Source organism: Physcomitrium patens, chromosome 22 (genome assembly GCF_059467195.1).
Source record: "Physcomitrium patens ecotype Gransden chromosome 22, ASM5946719v1, whole genome shotgun sequence".
Classification (NCBI taxonomy): domain Eukaryota; kingdom Viridiplantae; phylum Streptophyta; class Bryopsida; order Funariales; family Funariaceae; genus Physcomitrium; species Physcomitrium patens.
Window position 1 is genome coordinate 4,937,418 of NC_143431.1, and position 17,774 is coordinate 4,955,191.

Sequence of the window (17,774 nt, forward strand, 5' to 3'; positions counted from 1 at the left end):
AATTCACATTTAATCCACAGACGTGCATCGAGTTTTTATATGATGAACAACAGGTGAACTTCACGGTGCAGGTGAACCTCACGGTGCAGGTGATTTATACAGCTTTCGGGCGTCTCAGCTGGGAACAATCGTACCATGGTGCTGTGTTTGAAGAGATGACTCTCTAACGCCGTTTTCAGATCGTATTCGTTTGTAACTGCACTTCAACTGCTTCAGATTTCTTCACGTTCAGACGTCCTTCGTAAAGGTTGATGTTCCTCGCAAAGATGGATTCTGAGGATGTACAACGGCAGGAAACTGTGAGCACCTAGGTGAACAGGCCCGGCGATTCTCAGTCTTACAAAATTAGTGAAGGCTTGTAAATCTACATGTAACTGACTAAGCTTGTGCATCTTGTTGACTGAACATGGCGTGGAGCGACATGGTTCTAACTTCGTGTAAACCTCAAAACCTTAACTCCCGTCTCGCTCCTCAGCCGCACAGGGGAAGTAACACCAAGCTTATTGAACTCAGGATAAGGTTTCCGTTGAAGTGCCAGCATGACTTGCCACACAATTCTGGAAAACCAAGTCTATTGCAGACACTAGACAGGGTTCGGGCAGCGCAAACAGAAGGCCTTCAACTCGCAGACTGCACGGATGTAAGAAACAGTTGACTGACCACCGCGTCATTTCTTCTGCTCGAGTAGAGAGACTGAGGCATATCTGTTTTCGCCAATGTTGCTACAGTATTTCAATGCACTTAAAATTTCCGTCAAGAGTTCATACGTTTCAATGAGAAATCTACCATATTCGGACACACCTGGAATTCAAAACAGAGGAGCTTCAAATTGTCAAGGCAGTGCGCTCCCCCACTCCAGCATACTAAAATTATTCTCGAGGTTGCTTGGAAAATACCTGATTGGCAATCATAGTATGTGACAAACCGAAAAGTTACTCAGAATTTAGGCCGTTTGGAGGAAACTTGGGAAAACGCGCCTCCGAATGATTGATTAAACTGACCGAACTCCGATGAAACCACTAGTTTCGGACGCGGAATTCAAATCTAGGGACGTGGATGTGAACCGCGCCGTTTCGTACGCATGGGAGCCCGCCATGGCCACCCTGCTCCAACGTCTGTGAGGGCATGGCGTGCTGAGAAGGCCAGCATCTCCTCCCCCCCCCCCGGCATAGCGAAGCTTCAGCGCTCTTTGCGTCTTCTGTAGTAGTGTCTGGTAGCATGCGAGGAATGTAGTGGATGCGCAGTTTTGATGTAATGTAGCTGGTTCAGTGTACACCTTCGTCTCCGTGTTGGTAGGTGAGTGGCCGTGGCGTTGGTGGAATTTTGAGGACTGCCATTAGGTTTTCTTTTGAAGGGATTTGTACCGGCAGGCTATTAGCGAGCAGAAAGTGGTGTGAGATGTATTGAGAGTGTGAAGAGTGTGTTCGTCTACTGGATAAGGTGTAGGTTTCCTTTCTCAGTTGTACAGTATCAGCAATTGTGTTTGGAGCACGTGAGTGCGTCATTCCGGATTGTGGCGTGGCGCGATCGTTTGAACATTGTGAAGCTGTTGTACAGGAAAGCCAACTGCTGAAAGGAGTTGAAGAAGGCCGTCACGAAGTCGGTGTGGTCCCATGGAGCCTCCAGTATTGCCCGCAGGTAAGGACATCCTCATTACATCTACCGCCTTCATTCCACATTGCAATGCCGTGTGTCTCTCAGCACTGACTTGATGCATCAAGCATTCGTTGACTTATCCTTACCGCAGTCAGCCTCATCTGAAGTCTCCTACTAATATCATTTACGATGTAACCATTGTGGTACCTCGTGTACTTGGAGCAGTTCAGTGCAGAGCTTACTGCTAATTACTCACCCTAAATGTATAGATGTAAACTAGAATTACGAAACAGTATACAAGCTGTCAGGTCGCCCGGCGCATTCTTGATAATACCGTATCACTCTCCAAGGAAAGGTTCGAATCGAACACCTAAAACGCCATACCTGTTAAGATGCACTGGGATAGGTAATGGTCAAAGATGAGGCTCAATTAACTTGCACACTCGCATTCTCCAACATCATGGCTAAACATTTAGAAAAATAGCTTCTTCCCCCCTCCACGTCACAGAGGGAAATTCGATGAAGTGAGGTAACGTTCCGGATCCTACCGATGTCACTTTCAGTGCTAAATGCGAACATCGCATTTTCTCTGTATGCGCAATTTCATCTGCTTGGGGTGCTCGTCATGGCGGGGAGGTGATTCTGACCTTATCTAATCTCAATTCGCAAGGACAACTATGTTTGCAAGCTTTTCATAAACATGCCTAATCAGAGGTGCTTCTGCATGCAGGTCCAACTCTGAGGCGAGCAGCTACTTTCAGTTATCGCCAGGAACGAGCCCTGCAGGACGTCAATGGTCGCGCGAACGGTCTTAACAAGAGGTACTCTCTCAATCCAAACAGTTTCATTCCAGGTAGATGCGCAATCCGTCTGAGTGTGCAGAGGTATGTGGAGTTACATTTCGATTTGTTACGAATTGCTCCTAGTTTCAGCCTCAACCTCGGTTCTGGTGCGTTTCAGCCAGGATCACCTCTCAACAGCAAAGAGCACCGCGGATGGTCGAAATGTAACGCGCCTACTGAAGCAGTTCTCAGCTGTGCCATCTCGATACGCTGCTCCCCTCGCTTCGAAGAAAAACCTCTCCACCACCGCGGATAAGCCGCAGACTGGCCAAGCAAACATGACGAAGCTGCCTTTCATTACAGGTACATTACTTATAGCCTCCTCACTACCGTGTGTTACGGTTGAATGATGGTGTCCAGCAACGGATGACCTTAGGATCTGGAGTAGCATAGTTCAGCGGTTTCAGCTTACATGTGATGCGATCTTCACATGATTGGAGGTTGTTACCGTCCGTGGTGGTCACTGAGTGAACTTCCGGTGGTTATCACAGGAAGGGCAGCTCCAAGTCATCAGAGGAAGCCTTCGGGAGACAGTCTGAATTCTTCTCAACCTGCCATGGTGTTTTCCGCTTCTGTAAGGGAGCCGAAGGCGGACACGTCTGCCAAGAAGGTGGCAGCGAACAGCAGCTCTCTGGGTGCGAAACGACCTCGAGTGGGCACGAAAACGAGCATGGTGGAACAGAAGAGCCAAGTGGCGGCGCGAGCTCCGCGGGTGTATTCGTTGGACAAGGGAGGATGCTGGTGCTCGAAGAACGGTTCGGTTCGGGGCCCAGCGGAGGCGTCTGCAGCAGGGAGTGTGTCTGTGCTGTATTCTGCAGCTCACTGGGTGCATCTGATCAAGCTCGCAGAGGGCGAGAAGAAGAACGACGTGGTGGTAGACTTGTTACGGGTGGCCGTGAGGTTGAAAGCGGAGGTGCGTTGGTGCTGATTGGGGGGGGGAGGAGAGGTTGGAGCGAGGGGTGGCATGTTGAATGCGCATGTGATGGGTGATTGTGGTGCAGAGGTGACTGATGAATTGCAGCGGGGGGATGTTTGATGCAGCCCCGGGAAATGGTGAAGGTGGAGCTGAAGCGGTATGGAGAGGGTCACCCAAGCGACGAGGTCGTGCAGCAGCTTGTGGAGGAATGCGAGGGAGTGGCAGGAGTGTCGGTGTCGTCGACGACGATCGAAGGAGGCGAAGAAGGGGAGTCGATATCAGAGGAATCAAATGGGAGTGCGGCAGTGTTGAGTAACGGTGATAGTGGTGCAGCTGTGAGTTCCTTACCCTCCATGAGCGTGGCGCTGCGTGGAAGTGTGAGTGCGTTTGGGTGGTTGGTGATCTGAATAGTTGGAATGGGCGAGGTGAGGGCTTGGACAGTGCGATGAGAGTGTATAGTGCAGGCGGGATGAGGTGTTTGTGTGGTGTGGGATGACTTGATACGATTGTGGATGCGGGTAGATTATGGGGAAGGAGTAGGAGTGTGCACGGAAAGAGTGGAAGTGGATGCAGGAAGTAGGGAATGAGAAGTGAAGGTGGGGGCCGCAAGAGCAGGATTTGAAGTAAAACGTTGTTGAAGGGGCTGTAAAGGCGTAAGCATTGAAGGTTGCAAAGCAGCAGGGCATAGTTGGATGATGAAAAGTAGAGGATGTTGGTGTGAGTACGTTTGAGTTGTGTTGTGAACCGCGGGATGGGTTTGTGGCAGTGTGTGAGCAAGATCACAATCGTCGCACCAGTTGTTAGTGAGAACGGCGGCGCGGTGACGAAGGATGTGGCAGCGAAGCGTCCACATTTTATGGGGAGGATGTTGGCGAGGTCAGCAACTTTTTCTGTTGTGGACCCGAACTCGAAATCGGTGCATGCGAAAGCAGAGTATGGTCGGAAATTGGAGAAGACTTTGGAGTTTTTAGCATCGCAAGCCGTAGCTCACTCTCCTGGTAAGTCCGTTAAGCCGTTTGAGTCGCCTTACATGACCATGTAACCCGATGTAGTCTGACTATAGGATTGGTGAGTCGTCATTGGTGATCGGAATTTGGAGTAGACTTTGGAGTTGTTAGCATCTCAAGGTTCAGCATTTCCTTCATCTCATCTAGTCTGTTCCGAACTGTGTTGTTTATGAGAGTGTTTCGTTCTGGATGGTAGTTGTGGTGGTCGTAGTGTTGGTGGTTGTAGCGGTGGTTTTGTTTGTTTGTTTTGTTTTGATTTGTTCTTTTTTTTTTTTTTTTTTTTTTTTTTTTTTTTTTTTGGTTTGTTTGTTTTTTTTTTGTTTTGTTTTGTTTTTGTTTTTTCCGTTTTTTTGTTTCCGCTTTCACTTTCTTTTTATTTTTGCATAGTTTGGCTGTTAGTTTTTTATTTTATTTTAAAAATTTTTTCCTCTAGTTTGAAAAGGGAATCGCATTGGGTTTATTTTCGGTTCTACACAGTGTAGTCGAGAAATATGTCCTTTGGTGACCTCTTGTATTTGTATTCCATTTCCTCTCTTTATGGTTGTGATGTCTGTTTACTGAGATTGTCTCATAATTATCCTTGTTTTGTTGATCCGAGTTGACCAGGGAATGCTGGGGATTCTGGTCGACCTTGTGCTTCGGAGTCACCGAAGCCATCCCTTGTAAGTAATGATCATTGTTGGTGGATTTCTCTGCAGGGGTGGTTTGTTATGGTTCGCCTTTGTGGCGTTTTGTTCGTGCTATATTCCAACGTTGACCTCCTTGCATTTGATTTTTTCCTCATGTTTCTTGCTTGCTGTTGGTGGTATTCTATTTTAGATGAGTGTCTTGATCTCGAACCTTTTTTTCAGGCGAGTGTTGCTGAGGTCAATACTACCCCCAAGTCTCGTAGCAAGTTTGAAGTTCAATCACAGGGAGACATTGAAGTATCTGAGACCCTTCCTACTTTGGTGACTGACCTTGCATCTCCATCGTCAAATTTAGACGAGATAGCTACATCAAATATCGATGTGGCCTCTAACATCGTCGATATGGTACCTAAGCCAGGCAGTTTGTTTTGCTTGGAATCGGAATCTGCGATTAGCAGCTGCATTTCAGTCGCTGAGGCGGGACCTGGACCCGAATCTCCAGTAGCGAATGGCAATGCAGACAAGCCAGTGGATTCCTTGTCTGAGTGGCTAGATGTTGAGTCACCTGCAATGTGCTCCCCGGAAATTCAATCGGCACGGACAGAGGTGAAGCAGATCGAGGTGGATGCTTTGACCAGTGAGGTGGTTTCGCACTCTCTGCCTCCCAAAGCCGCCGAGGTGAGTGAGAGTCCCTTAAGTGATGGGCCTCACAGGAGAAGGAAAAGCTGGCAGGGCTCCGGAAACCTGTCTACGACGCCGTTTGCAGAGAAACCGAGTCGGTCCCACAAACATACTTTGAGCGCGGATGCTGCTATTCTGAACGTTCGCTGCGGAGGGGAACGATCACTTCTGAGTGTAGTAGACAAGGTCAAGTTGTTTACAGTGTTGGCAGAGAGCGGAGGTGTCACTTCAACGCCAGAAGAAAACTCTCTTTCCGGTTCTGAAGAGATTGTGGAGGATAAAGGTACTCATCAGAATTATCCCCGCATGTTTTCTTGTTTTATCCTGGCATCGACCTTCTGTCGATTACCTCACACTTACTAACGTCTTTAAAGCGCACTACGATTACTCTACTATATTTTAAAAATTCTGTTGAAATCTCCTAACGAGGTTTTTGTTCTTAGTCACGCAGGGTGGTTAAAATTTTATTTTCACGTCTTTCTTGTACTACTTTTGCAGAAATTGATGAACCCAAGCAGAGCACTGGCGCAAATGGGTATTTCAGTCAGGTGATTGACTGGGAACAACCCACCATTCAAATCTGCTGATTTTCGTTAGTTTCATATTTCACGTTTAAATCTTCCAACAACTGGATGCCCAGCTTTCGTGGGTGTCAGAGGTGTAGAATGTGCAATGTTTACAAATTATTTGCAGGAGGGCCTTCTCTAACACTTGACCTATCAACAGACTGTGAAGGATGAAGTGCGTGAGTTGGAGTCTCCTGTTGAAAGTGTTATTGACACAAATCCTTCGGAAACTCCAGTTGGGTCAGAGACTATTGTCGTGGCAGAGCCAAATACTGCGCAAAACAATGGCTTTAATGCTCCTGTGACTACCCCTGTGAAGGTTTCCTCGAGGCGCAAGACATTGAAAGGTGATACCGTTCCCATCCCCGCCACTCCAAGTGCCGCTACTCCACGTGAGTCTGGCAATGGTGTGATTCCGAGAGCTGGACATCGCAGAGCGAGCAGCGTAGGGTACATGACACCTAGAGGTCCATTTGATGGGGTTGTCGCGTGCTCACCCTTTGGGGATAATGGTGGCAGTCCATCGTCGCACTCGTCGAATGCGAAGAGTCAGCGCGTATCCCGGGGATACAGAGAAGTGACTCCGCGAATGAATCTTCCGAAACCTTCATGGATAGCAGTAGTAGAGCGGGAAATGAAGGGGTCGAAGCTGAAGGATCTTCTGGCTGCTCAGTTGCCAGAGGTGGTGAGTCCTTTGTCTGAGTATCTGGAGGCTCAGATGGGGAACCAGAATAGGGATCCTGAGAATGGGACTTTTGGTGCAGTAGACAAGTGCGTGAGCTCTACGTGCAGCCCAGCAAAAAGTGAGTCATGTTCGCTTCTGTATCTTTCAGGATGACTCTCACTTGCGTCTACCCTCTTCTGGACACTCACAGATAGGGGATGGACATGATGCATACATCTGATCTGTATTTTTGGAACTGGTCAACTACATGTTGTGTTGATGCGAGATCGGTTTATGGCATTTATTCCTGCATTGTACTTATCGGATTTTCTTTGTTTGCAGGCTACATGAGAATGACGAGATCATCTGCGCGGAAGCAGGCTGTATCAAAAGAAGAGCAGAACGAGGGATGTGGAGAACTGAAGCCCTCTCCGAAGCCCAAGTATCCAGGCGAGGTGTGTTCATAGCAATCCTATCTGAGATGCAATCATCCGCTACTTCTTTTTTAGTGTAAACATTTTCCGTGCATTACTATGATTAAGTGATTTCTACGGCAATTTCATAATACCGAGAATAAGTCTTAACTATTGACGGTCGTCGGCTCTTCTTGAATGGTATTGATATAATTTTTTTGTACAGAGTGAACAGGATGCTGACACCAGCACCACTGGTTTCCGGACGCCAGGTAAATAAATCTCATTTGTTCCACCAATTTTCTATGGATGGAAGCACAGCATACCATTTAGCTTACGCTGTCAATCGATCAGATATGTTTCGTTTTTATGAGTTTGTACAGTGATTTAATGGCTTCTTTCCCAAGAACGAAATCTGAATGATTATGGAATTGCAGGGTCAGCAGTGAGACGGTCTGCACGTATCCAAAACAAAGTGCAGTCAAAAAGAAACGTGCTTTTTAAGGAGGAGTCTTCAACCATGATGTAGATGTCAGAGCTGTCTATCAAGGGCTTCCATTTATTCGCAAATTGTTTTGCCTGCATTTTGCTGTATACTACATGTTACTGCCTTCAAATGGTAGAAATTAAGTCTAGGTAGATAATGTAGAAAGCTTCGATCAAGTGTTCATTCAGCTTTGACTATTCTGTACTTTCTCAGACGTGCAAGCCTGTCTGTTGTATTCTCTCTGACGTTAGGCGTTTATCTTCATCTGTAATATAAAGTTTTGGTTGGAAGACTCCATTGCCACTCTTGTGACAGGTGATATTGTTTCGTACGGTTCTTTTTGTTGCGTCCGGGGCTATTTTTTTCTTAGTCACAATATGTAGTTGCAAAATTGAAGGACCCGTCTTATTTTACTCATACCCACACTGTCAAAAGGATTGAAATGTTTGTTTCGTGCATGTTGCGAGTACATTTGTGTGGTGTTTTTTTATGAAGTTTGTCCATATTTCCTTGCAGCTTTCATTTTCTTTCACTATCCATACAGGCGCTTTTTGAATTTCCTCTTAAGTGAGGACAAGGTAGGTTGAATTCTTGATCGTTATCATTTCAGGATTTGTCGACTTGATCTGTCATTACTCGACCATACCTTGTCCTCAATTTGTGTTTTATGAGAGTTGGGCTCTGTGTGGGATCAAGCTGTTTAGAAGCGGTACTTACAGGACTGAACTTTTACAGACGTGGAATTAAAATGCTGTAGATCCTTCTGTAACCTCTCACCCTTGGAGGGACAAGGGGCCTTGAAAAATGTGAATCTACTTTTATCAAACTTTTTATATCATCTTTCTTTGCAACAAAGTTCACTTATTTAATTATATTCTTTAAGTTCTTGTCCTTAACAAATTAATAAGAGTACACTTACTATATCAATTTTTTTTAAAAAAAAATAAAAAAAATAAGAGTAGATTAGAATTTCTTTTTGATAAGACATGAGCATATTAAAAAATGTGGATTATTCACTTTTTAATTAATATTTTTCTTAAAATTTTCTTTATTTTTGCGTCCTCTCTTCAACTTTTTTTAAGTGATATTAAACATCTTTTTTTCTATTGTGTTGTTATGACAGAACTTGTTGAAATAAAAGGTGTAATAATATGTAATTGGATTGATTTGTTTAAAAAAAATAACTTTATAAAAATTAAAATTATTATAAAAAAAATAGTCTTGATATTATAATAAAATAACCATATTTTATTGATAACATGTAATTGAATTTGTTTCTTGTGATAAGCATCTATGTTGACACTACTTTTATTTCTTGTATTCTTGCATATAGCTCTAATAAATAATTTGTCATATCTTTTATTGTAGAATTATTAATTTTTAAAAAGATATAAATATCAAATTATGAATGATAACCATAATTAGCATACAACAAGACATATGTTTTAACTTATAAGATAAGTTTTTGATATGCTTGTCATATTGTTAGCTTGTACCACAAGCTATCGATGCATATAACACATGACTAACTTATTGGTTAAGTTTCTAACCTATCAATCAACTATAAATATATATAAATTCAAATATACATCTATAAAGCTTCTAAAAAGTTTTGTTACAAGGTAATATCTATTTTGTTTATATTTATCTTTTACATAACACTTCTTATTTAGATAAATATGTATGTTTGTAATATTATCTCCCCTTATACAAATGAATTGTATGAGCAACAGTCATCATATGTTGAAGAAATCTAAGATATAGCAAATTATATTTTCCACATACTTTGATTTTTGTTTTTTGTAAAGGTGGTTGATAGGTCCTTTTAGCCATTGATATTGTTTCATTTTAGAGATCAAAGTTCACCTTGTTATTTGATTGTTGTTGATGCCTTTATAACTTCCTTCAAATAAAACATTTGTAAGACCATCAAGAGTTGTTTCTACCTCCAATAAATTCACCAAACATTGAGAATCTCTTCTAAGGTCATAATATCAAATACATTATATCTCTACATCTATTTAAAGAAGAATTTTTCATTCTTAGAGGTCTTTATTTCAATCACATTATCTTAAAGGCTATGATAATGGCAATATCTTATCTAATAAATTAGCAAATGATAGTTCTTGAATTGAATCTATTGGTTGTTGATTTTTCATCTCCTTAGTTCTACAAAAACATGTAAACTACAAACAAAGATAAAAGGTTAAATGCTATCTTTTCTAAACTAAATTTTATTTACAATTAAGATTTGCTATTTTTCATCTTGATTTTGATAAATTTTGTCAATAAAAAGCATCAACCTTCTTTCTTTTATTTTCAAGATTCTTAGCTAATTTCTACATATATTTATTAATATAATATTTGTAATAGTGAACAAAATATTCTAACTTATTTTAGTATTATTTTAAATCCAAGACTCCTTCTAGTTTAAATTCTTGATTATTATCCACTTTTATAGGAAGAAACCGCATTTCTTTTTGTTCCTAGATATTTATTATCTTATATGATTTAAGATGAGACATATGAAATACAAAATAGATCTTTATAGACTTTGATAAATATAATTAATAAGTAACTGGATTGATTAGTTCACAAATAAAAAATGATTTAAGCCTATGGTTATCGAACTTGTTACAAGGGCAATTAGTCTTGATATTATGACAAAGTAATCATATCTTATTGCCAACGTAGAATTAAAGTTGCTTCTTGCAATAGACATCTATTATTGAGATAGTGAGAATTTGCCTTAAGAAATTGTTAGGCTTTTAACTATCACTAATTATTCAATCAAGTCTCAAGATAGAAAAGCACTAATTTTTTTTTATATATATATATATATATATATATATATATATATAAATTTGTCCCTATAAGAATAATTACATCAACAAATGAGTCCTAAGTACCAAAGAGCATCCAAAATGTAATAAAAATATTCTAAATCCTTATATATGTTTGTTTATTGGTTTGAGGATGAAAAATCTAGTATAGTTTTAAATCTATCTTTAAAATCTTGATACAAATTGAGTCTCTCTATTTGATATAATATTCTAAGATAATCTATGATAATAATAGATATTATTAAGAAAAAACTTAGCGATTTTTTCACTACTAATAAAATTTTGTACATGGTATAAAATGTACCATCTTGACAAAATGATCTACTATCACAAATATAAAATCATACAAACTTGAGATTAAGAGATCTATGATAAAATCCATAGAAACAAAAGACTATGATAATAAATAATGGCTAATAAAGTCTATAAAATCAATGATGAGAATTTTTTTTTAACTTAAATAAATATTACATGAGTGTACAAAGTCTTTGACTATCTTCTATATTTTGAGGCCACTAAAAAACTTTCAATATTAGTTCCAAAATCTTATTTTATTTAAAATATCTAGTTGTTGGATTATTGTGTCAAGTTTAAAAAATAAAAAATTATGCTTTGTCTTCAAAAAAAATATAATTATTTCTCAAAATAGAATAGATTATTTTTAATTCAAACCTAAAAAAATCATAAGATTTAGAAAAATTATTCTTAATATCATAAATAAGAAGATCAAAGGACAAACTTGATTGAATTTGCTTGAGTAAGTTTGAATTAATAATTAATATTGATTTTATTACTCAAAGATGAAAATGCTCTAACTTTAAGAGAGTTATTTTTTAATGATCAAAAACTACATTTCTTTCTTTGGATGAAAGATAAAAATATTTTGAAAGAATGTTGTTGTGATGTAACATGGTTAATGAATGAAAGAGAAAAAAAATATAATATTATAGAAGATCCCATTTTAAAATATTATAAAAAATTATCTTAGATAATAGATAATAGTAAAAAAGATAGTAAAACTAAAAGGTACTATTATTGCCCTTTTATGATTCAATCAAGTTTGACCTTTAATTGAATTATATATACTTTGTAGGACTATAAATAAGGCAAAATAAAGTAGATTGGAAAATAAAATGATATAATCATGTATAGGAAAGAATTAAAAGTAGATTTTAGCAAAGTTTACCTCAAGAAGTGAAGATTTATTAGTCAAAGAAGATCGGTTATGAATATGGATTGAAATCAAATCTCAAAGTACAAAATCACGTACCTATAATGACTTTGAGGTTCTTTGGTCAATTAGAGAGTGGAATTTAAAATCAGAGTTATAAAGAGATTTTTAGGTGTTGGATTTACATCAATCAAGTTAATATTTACTATTGGGAGAATTTTCAAATTTAATGATATTCTTAGTTAATTTAGATTTTAAGAAATAAAACTTTGTTTATACATTTGAGGGTTTTTTGAGTTTTGTGGTATGCATATAGATAAATTTTGGATAGAGTGTTGATGTACTAGTTACAAATGTGTGTACAAATTTTAAGGTCAATCAAACGATTAGATCAAAGTATGTAAAAGTTTTTGTAGATTGAGGTCTTAGAAATTGGAGTTTGAAGGTCAATGAGTATTTTTAAGTTTAGCAATATGTCAATTAGATTGAAGTGAATTTTTTTTTGTGTAGAGACTAGACTTAATTTTCAACAATTTAAAAGAATTTTGGAAGAATTTTGATGATTCAAAAAGGAGATATTGGCATTGAAAGTTCAATATTTAAATTAGAGTAGGAGGCTCACTAATATCCAAGTAGATTCTAGGATTTTTCTTCTATTTTGTAAGCATAATTATCTTCAAATTTGTTGCACTTGTTTTTAACTAAGAGGTTGAAAGGTGTATAAATTTTTAAGCAACATCAATGGTTTAGTCAATAGATATTGAGTTTCTAACTTATTTTAGGATTAGTTTGAATTAATTTGGTTTTGATTAGGATTTGATTTAGAATTTAGGATTTTTTTAGAATTTGATTTAATATTTAGGATTTATCTATAATTTGGTTTATAATTTAGGATTTGTTTAAGTTTTAGTTTAGGATTTAGGATTTATCTAAGATTTGGTTTAGGATTTAGGATTTGTCTACAGTTTGGTTTAGGATTTAGGATTTATTTAAGATTTAGGATTTGTCTAAGGTTTAGTTTAGGATTTAAGATTTGTCTAGGATTTGGTTTAAGATTTAGGATTTGTCTATAATTTGGTTTATAATTTAGGATTTATTTAGGACTTAGGATTTCTTCAAGGTTTAGTTTAGGATTTAGGATTTATCTAAGATTTGGTTTAGGATTTAGGATTTGTCTACGATTTAGTTTAGAGTTTAGGAATTATTTAAGATTTAGGACTTGTCTAAGGTTTAGTTTAAGATTTAAGATTTTTCTAGAATTTGGTTTAAGATTTAGAATTTATGTAAGGTTTAATTTAGGATTTAAGATTTAAAATTTGTTTAAAATTTGATTAGGATTTAGGATTTAGTTAGGATTTGACTTAGAATTTAATTAAGGTCCATTAGAATTTTAATTAGGATTAAAATATGATTTGATTAGGATTTTTTTGAGATTTATTTAAGATTTCTCTAATATTTCTTTAGAATTTCTTTTGGATTTCTTTAGGATTTTTTAAAGATCTAATTGTTATTTATTCAATTTCTTTATAATTTCTTTAGAAGTTTTTTTTAAGATTTCTTCATGTTTCTTTTCAAATTTCTTTAAGATTTCTTTTGAATTTGATTAAATTTTGATTAGCATTATTAAAGTTTAATTAAAATTTATTTAGGATTTTAGTAGAGTTATTAGGATCTTGTTGTTGCAATTTTTCTTCTACCTTCTATAGCCAAGTGCTCGATGCATTATCAAGCACGACTTCATGTAATATGAAAATGTCTAATAAATCTTGTTGTTTTTTGAGTCAATAAATGAACTTGAAATAAAATCTTTATAAAAATAGGTTCTAACAAGCTTGGCTGTGATCCAAAATACATGCTAACATGAGTACTTGAGGTCCTTGTGATCTGTATATAATCTTTATCACAAGGTCCTTTTTTATAAAGATTTGATAATAATTGGCAATTTTTTTTAAAAATTACATGTCTCTATATTTTGGTGATGTAACTATGTAGAAGATCTTATGTAAAGATTATATACAGATCACAAGGACCTCAACTTTATATAAAGATTATTATCAAATCTATATCTGTATAGTGATTTGACTAAAAGTATCTTCTATATGACATCATTCTTGAAATAAATCCACAATTGGAAGAAGTTATTTGTCATGTATCTCATAGTTAATCTTAGCTACTAAAAATTTCTTAAAATAAAAAGCTATCAAATAGAATTTATCATTTTCTTTCATTTGTGACAACTTTGTATCCATAATAAAATTTGATGCATCTATTTCTACAAAAAATGCCTTAAAAAATTTAATACAATAAAAAATTGATACAAAAATAAATGATGCCTTCAAGGCTTCAAATGATATTTCAACTTCTTTGCTTTATTCAAGTTTGTCTGTACATATTAGATGTATAATATAACTCTCCTATGTTCTTAGAATAGATTAAAATATGATTTAAATAATAGATAATAAAATCATTAAGAAACTTACAAAAGACATTATTGATTAGATGTTGAAATGCAATTGGTGCATTCATAAGTCTGAAAGTCATCTTATTTGTAAGTCTTCACAAATAAGATATGAACTTTTACTAGAGATTTAAAATGGCTTAAGAAGTTTTTAGCTAAGTTTTTTTTAATATACTCCTCAAGTGCAACTAACTTATTTTGTAATAAACTATAGATTGGTCCAAATGATAGTTAAGTTTTACCTTAAAGATCAATGGAATAGTCATAGAGATGATGTTCTTAAAGAATATTTGTATTTTTTTTCTTCTCAAAAACATCTTAATAATCTTAATATTTGCTTGGAATGCTATTTGAAGTCTATTTTCCATCAAAAATAGGTATAATATATATAGTAAAAATTAATCTTTCTTTTGTAGCATGTATGAAAGCTCTTGCATCTACCAATAAAAATTTGGTTGTATTACATTTATGGATTTGTATTCAAATAGTAAGCTTTTAGACTAAACTTTAGAAAAAATCAAGATTACAAGAAAGAAAATCTATTTGAAGATTATACTTCTTTAGCCATAATAATCCTAAAATAACTAAATTGTATAGGGATCTAATGACATTGAATATTATTAAGCTATTATGATCTTTAGTTACTACATCTAAAAGAATTGTTTTATAGATAATGTCTCTAGAGAATAACAAATGACCATCTACGACTTCTATATAGGTAAGTTTATTTTTCTTGACTAAAAATATTTCTTATTTTTTAACAAAGGCTTTGTCTATAAAAACAAGTTATTGCTCCTAAATCTACTAAAGCAAAGACCTTGTGATTTTTTGGCTCGAAATAAACTTCTATTATAATATAAGGTAGGAGATTTGAGAAAAAAATATGACCTTTAAGATACGTAAGATTTCAATCACTTAATCTTTATTGTAGCTGAAAAAATATATTTTTTGACATACTAACTTTTTTGGAAATTGTGCTCCTCATTTTGTAGTTGATTCACTTCATTGAAAAATATTGAGCACTATGCTTAGGTTTTCAACAATATAAGCATAAATATTTTTGATTATATCAAGTTTTTTTTTGCTCAATAAGAGACTTGAAATGTATGGTGTTAATTTGTATAAGTTTTAGTCTTAATGAATAAGCTTTTGTAAACTTAAAGACTATTGTCATGGCTTGATTTAAACTTCTTTAATCAAATCTTTGTTCTTGATATCTTTCTATGAATTAATTGTCATATGCAATGTCTTAAGCAATAAATTCTTTCAATGCGCATGTTCTTAGCATTGTAAACATTAAATCTTTAACACTATCTTTTAATCCATATCAAAATTGATTGATAAGAGCTTTGTTATTCCAATCTATGTTACAAGCAAGATTTTGGAATTTTATAGCATATATAATAGTTGAACATGATCTTTATTGTAAAGATATAAGTTTGGTTTTTTCTATCCTTCAATTCTTATTTATAAAAGTGGCCATAAATACTTTTAAGAATTAATTCAAATCATAGAAAAGACATTAATTTTTTTCTATCAAAGGTACAAAATAAGAAAGAATACTCTTAGAAAAAATTATACCTATGAATCTAACTTGTAAAAATCCATCAAAATATTAAAAAGGATGCAACTTTAGATAAAAATTTACTTATTGTAGAAATCCCCAAAATTTTAATTTTGTTCCATTGAACTTTTTGGACATACTTATCCTTGCATCTCTCATATTTAAAGTTATAAGATTTATTTGATTTAGTTATGAATTTGATTTACTTGCTTCTCTCATTTGTACAACTTCTTTGCATAGATTTAAAACTTTATTAATAATATCTTCTATAAGTATCCATAATAGTTGCAAATCTATTCTTACTTCCGCCAAGTGTAGCATCTATAATTTTTTTTTCATAAACAACTCAAAAAAATATAAAAAAAATAAATTATAAGAGAGTAATTTACAACTTCTAATATCAAATGAAAGTTTCTACAATGATGGATAATCTACTTTCTTTAATAAAAAAAAATCAATGTTAAAAATTTAAAAATAAATTTCAAGGTGGATACTCTACAACCTTCAAAATACAACAATAGAAGTGGAATAATCCACCCACATTTAACAAAAAATAAAGACAAAAAATTAACACACTTGTCAAATTATGAAAGATATGAATCTCAAAAAAACTAAAAAATTAGTACACTCTCGTATCATCCAAAAAGATTAAAAAATCATACAAAGATGGTATAATATTAAACTAGAATAGCTATTACTAAAGATAAAAAGACTAAAAAATCATACAAAGATGGTATAATATTAAATTAGAATAACTATTACTAAAGAAAAAAAGACTAAAAAGACTTAAAAAAAGACTAAAGACTACAAAGACATTGGCAAGAGTGATGAAGGCTTTATTTAGCTCCTATATATACTAAGAGCTAAATGACAACATCCTATAGGACCTCCAAAATGTGTTCACTTCTTATTTAGGTAAATATGTATGTCCATAATATAGTATATTTCAAAAACTACTTTACTACTTAATTTATCCAATTTATTTATCCATCAATCTTAAGATAATAATTAGATATATTAAAATTAGACATATTCAAAAAAAATTAATTTAATTTAAATTAAATATTTCTATTTGATATTATATCTCTTGATATTCTATGATAGTAGTAGATATTATTAAGAAAAAAATTATTTTTTCTTTCACTTTTGATGGATTTTATATATAATATAAAATATGTTACCTTAATGAAATAATATATTATCATATATGTAGAGTCCTAACAGCTTGAAATTGGAAAATTTATAATAAAATCTATAGAAATAAAAGACCATAGTTATATTGGTATATGGAATAGTTGAAAAAACCTATAAGATTTTTGATAAGGAATTTTTAATCACATGTTTGTACAAAGTCTTTTACTACCTTTCACATATGATGCTACTAAAAATCTTTTAAGATTAACTTTAAGGTCTTATTATATCCAATATAACTTTCAAATAATAAATTGTAATGAACTTGAAGAACACGTAATTGTATTTCATCTTTTGGAACAAAAATATGTTTCTTTAAATAAAATAGATTGTTTTTAAATTAAAATTTAAAAGTATTATGAGATTCATAAGAATTATTTTTAATATTATAAATAAGAAAATATAAAGATATTTTTCATTAAACTTAAGCATAGAAGGTTGAATCAAAAATGACAATTGATTTTATTTTTTGAAGATAAAATTACTTTGACTTCAAAAAAATTATTTTATACTTAATTAAAAGTTATATCTTTTTCTTTTGGCATAACATAAAAATATCTAGTAAAGACACCAAACAAATCTTCTTAGTTTCTTGGCCAATAAGTAATATTGAATACAAATCTTAAAAAGACATGCAATAACAAACTTGACAATAATTCAAAATTCATCTTCATATAATATACTTAAATTTATTGTGATGTATATAAATAATAATTGGACTAAAAATACCTTCAAGATACTCTATA

The 17,774-nt window shown here is 34.6% G+C and overlaps 1 protein-coding gene across 2 annotated transcripts; it reads left to right on the top strand.

Annotated features, from left to right (window-relative positions):
- The first annotated feature begins 1,161 nt into the window (after window positions 1-1,161).
- LOC112275253 (uncharacterized) lies at window positions 1,162-8,098 on the top strand. Of its 2 annotated transcripts, XM_024505473.3 has the most exons (14): window positions 1,163-1,296; window positions 1,558-1,638; window positions 2,327-2,417; window positions 2,557-2,741; window positions 2,930-3,351; window positions 3,480-3,689; window positions 4,121-4,352; window positions 4,968-5,023; window positions 5,213-5,954; window positions 6,170-6,219; window positions 6,398-7,040; window positions 7,244-7,356; window positions 7,541-7,586; window positions 7,752-8,098. In XM_024505473.3, the coding sequence occupies exons 2-14, from the start codon at window positions 1,614-1,616 to the stop codon at window positions 7,841-7,843; spliced, it is 2,907 nt and encodes a 968-aa protein (XP_024361241.1). In that variant the 5' UTR covers window positions 1,163-1,296; window positions 1,558-1,613; the 3' UTR covers window positions 7,844-8,098. The 2 variants fall into 2 exon arrangements, with proteins under 2 accessions (XP_090102288.1, XP_024361241.1); XM_090246162.1 differs by having other exon boundaries at window positions 1,162-1,638.
- Window positions 8,099-17,774: the final 9,676 nt, after the last annotated feature.

Bases quoted from the DNA above. Each gene is read 5' to 3' on its own strand.
- LOC112275253 (XM_090246162.1), top strand. From the start codon at position 1,614: ATGGAGCCTCCAGTATTGCCCGCAG. The intron at 3,690-4,120 runs GTGAGTTCCTTA...GGTTTGTGGCAG, and splicing joins ACGGTGATAGTGGTGCAGCT to TGTGTGAGCAAGATCACAAT. The intron at 5,955-6,169 runs GTACTCATCAGA...CTACTTTTGCAG, and splicing joins AGAGATTGTGGAGGATAAAG to AAATTGATGAACCCAAGCAG.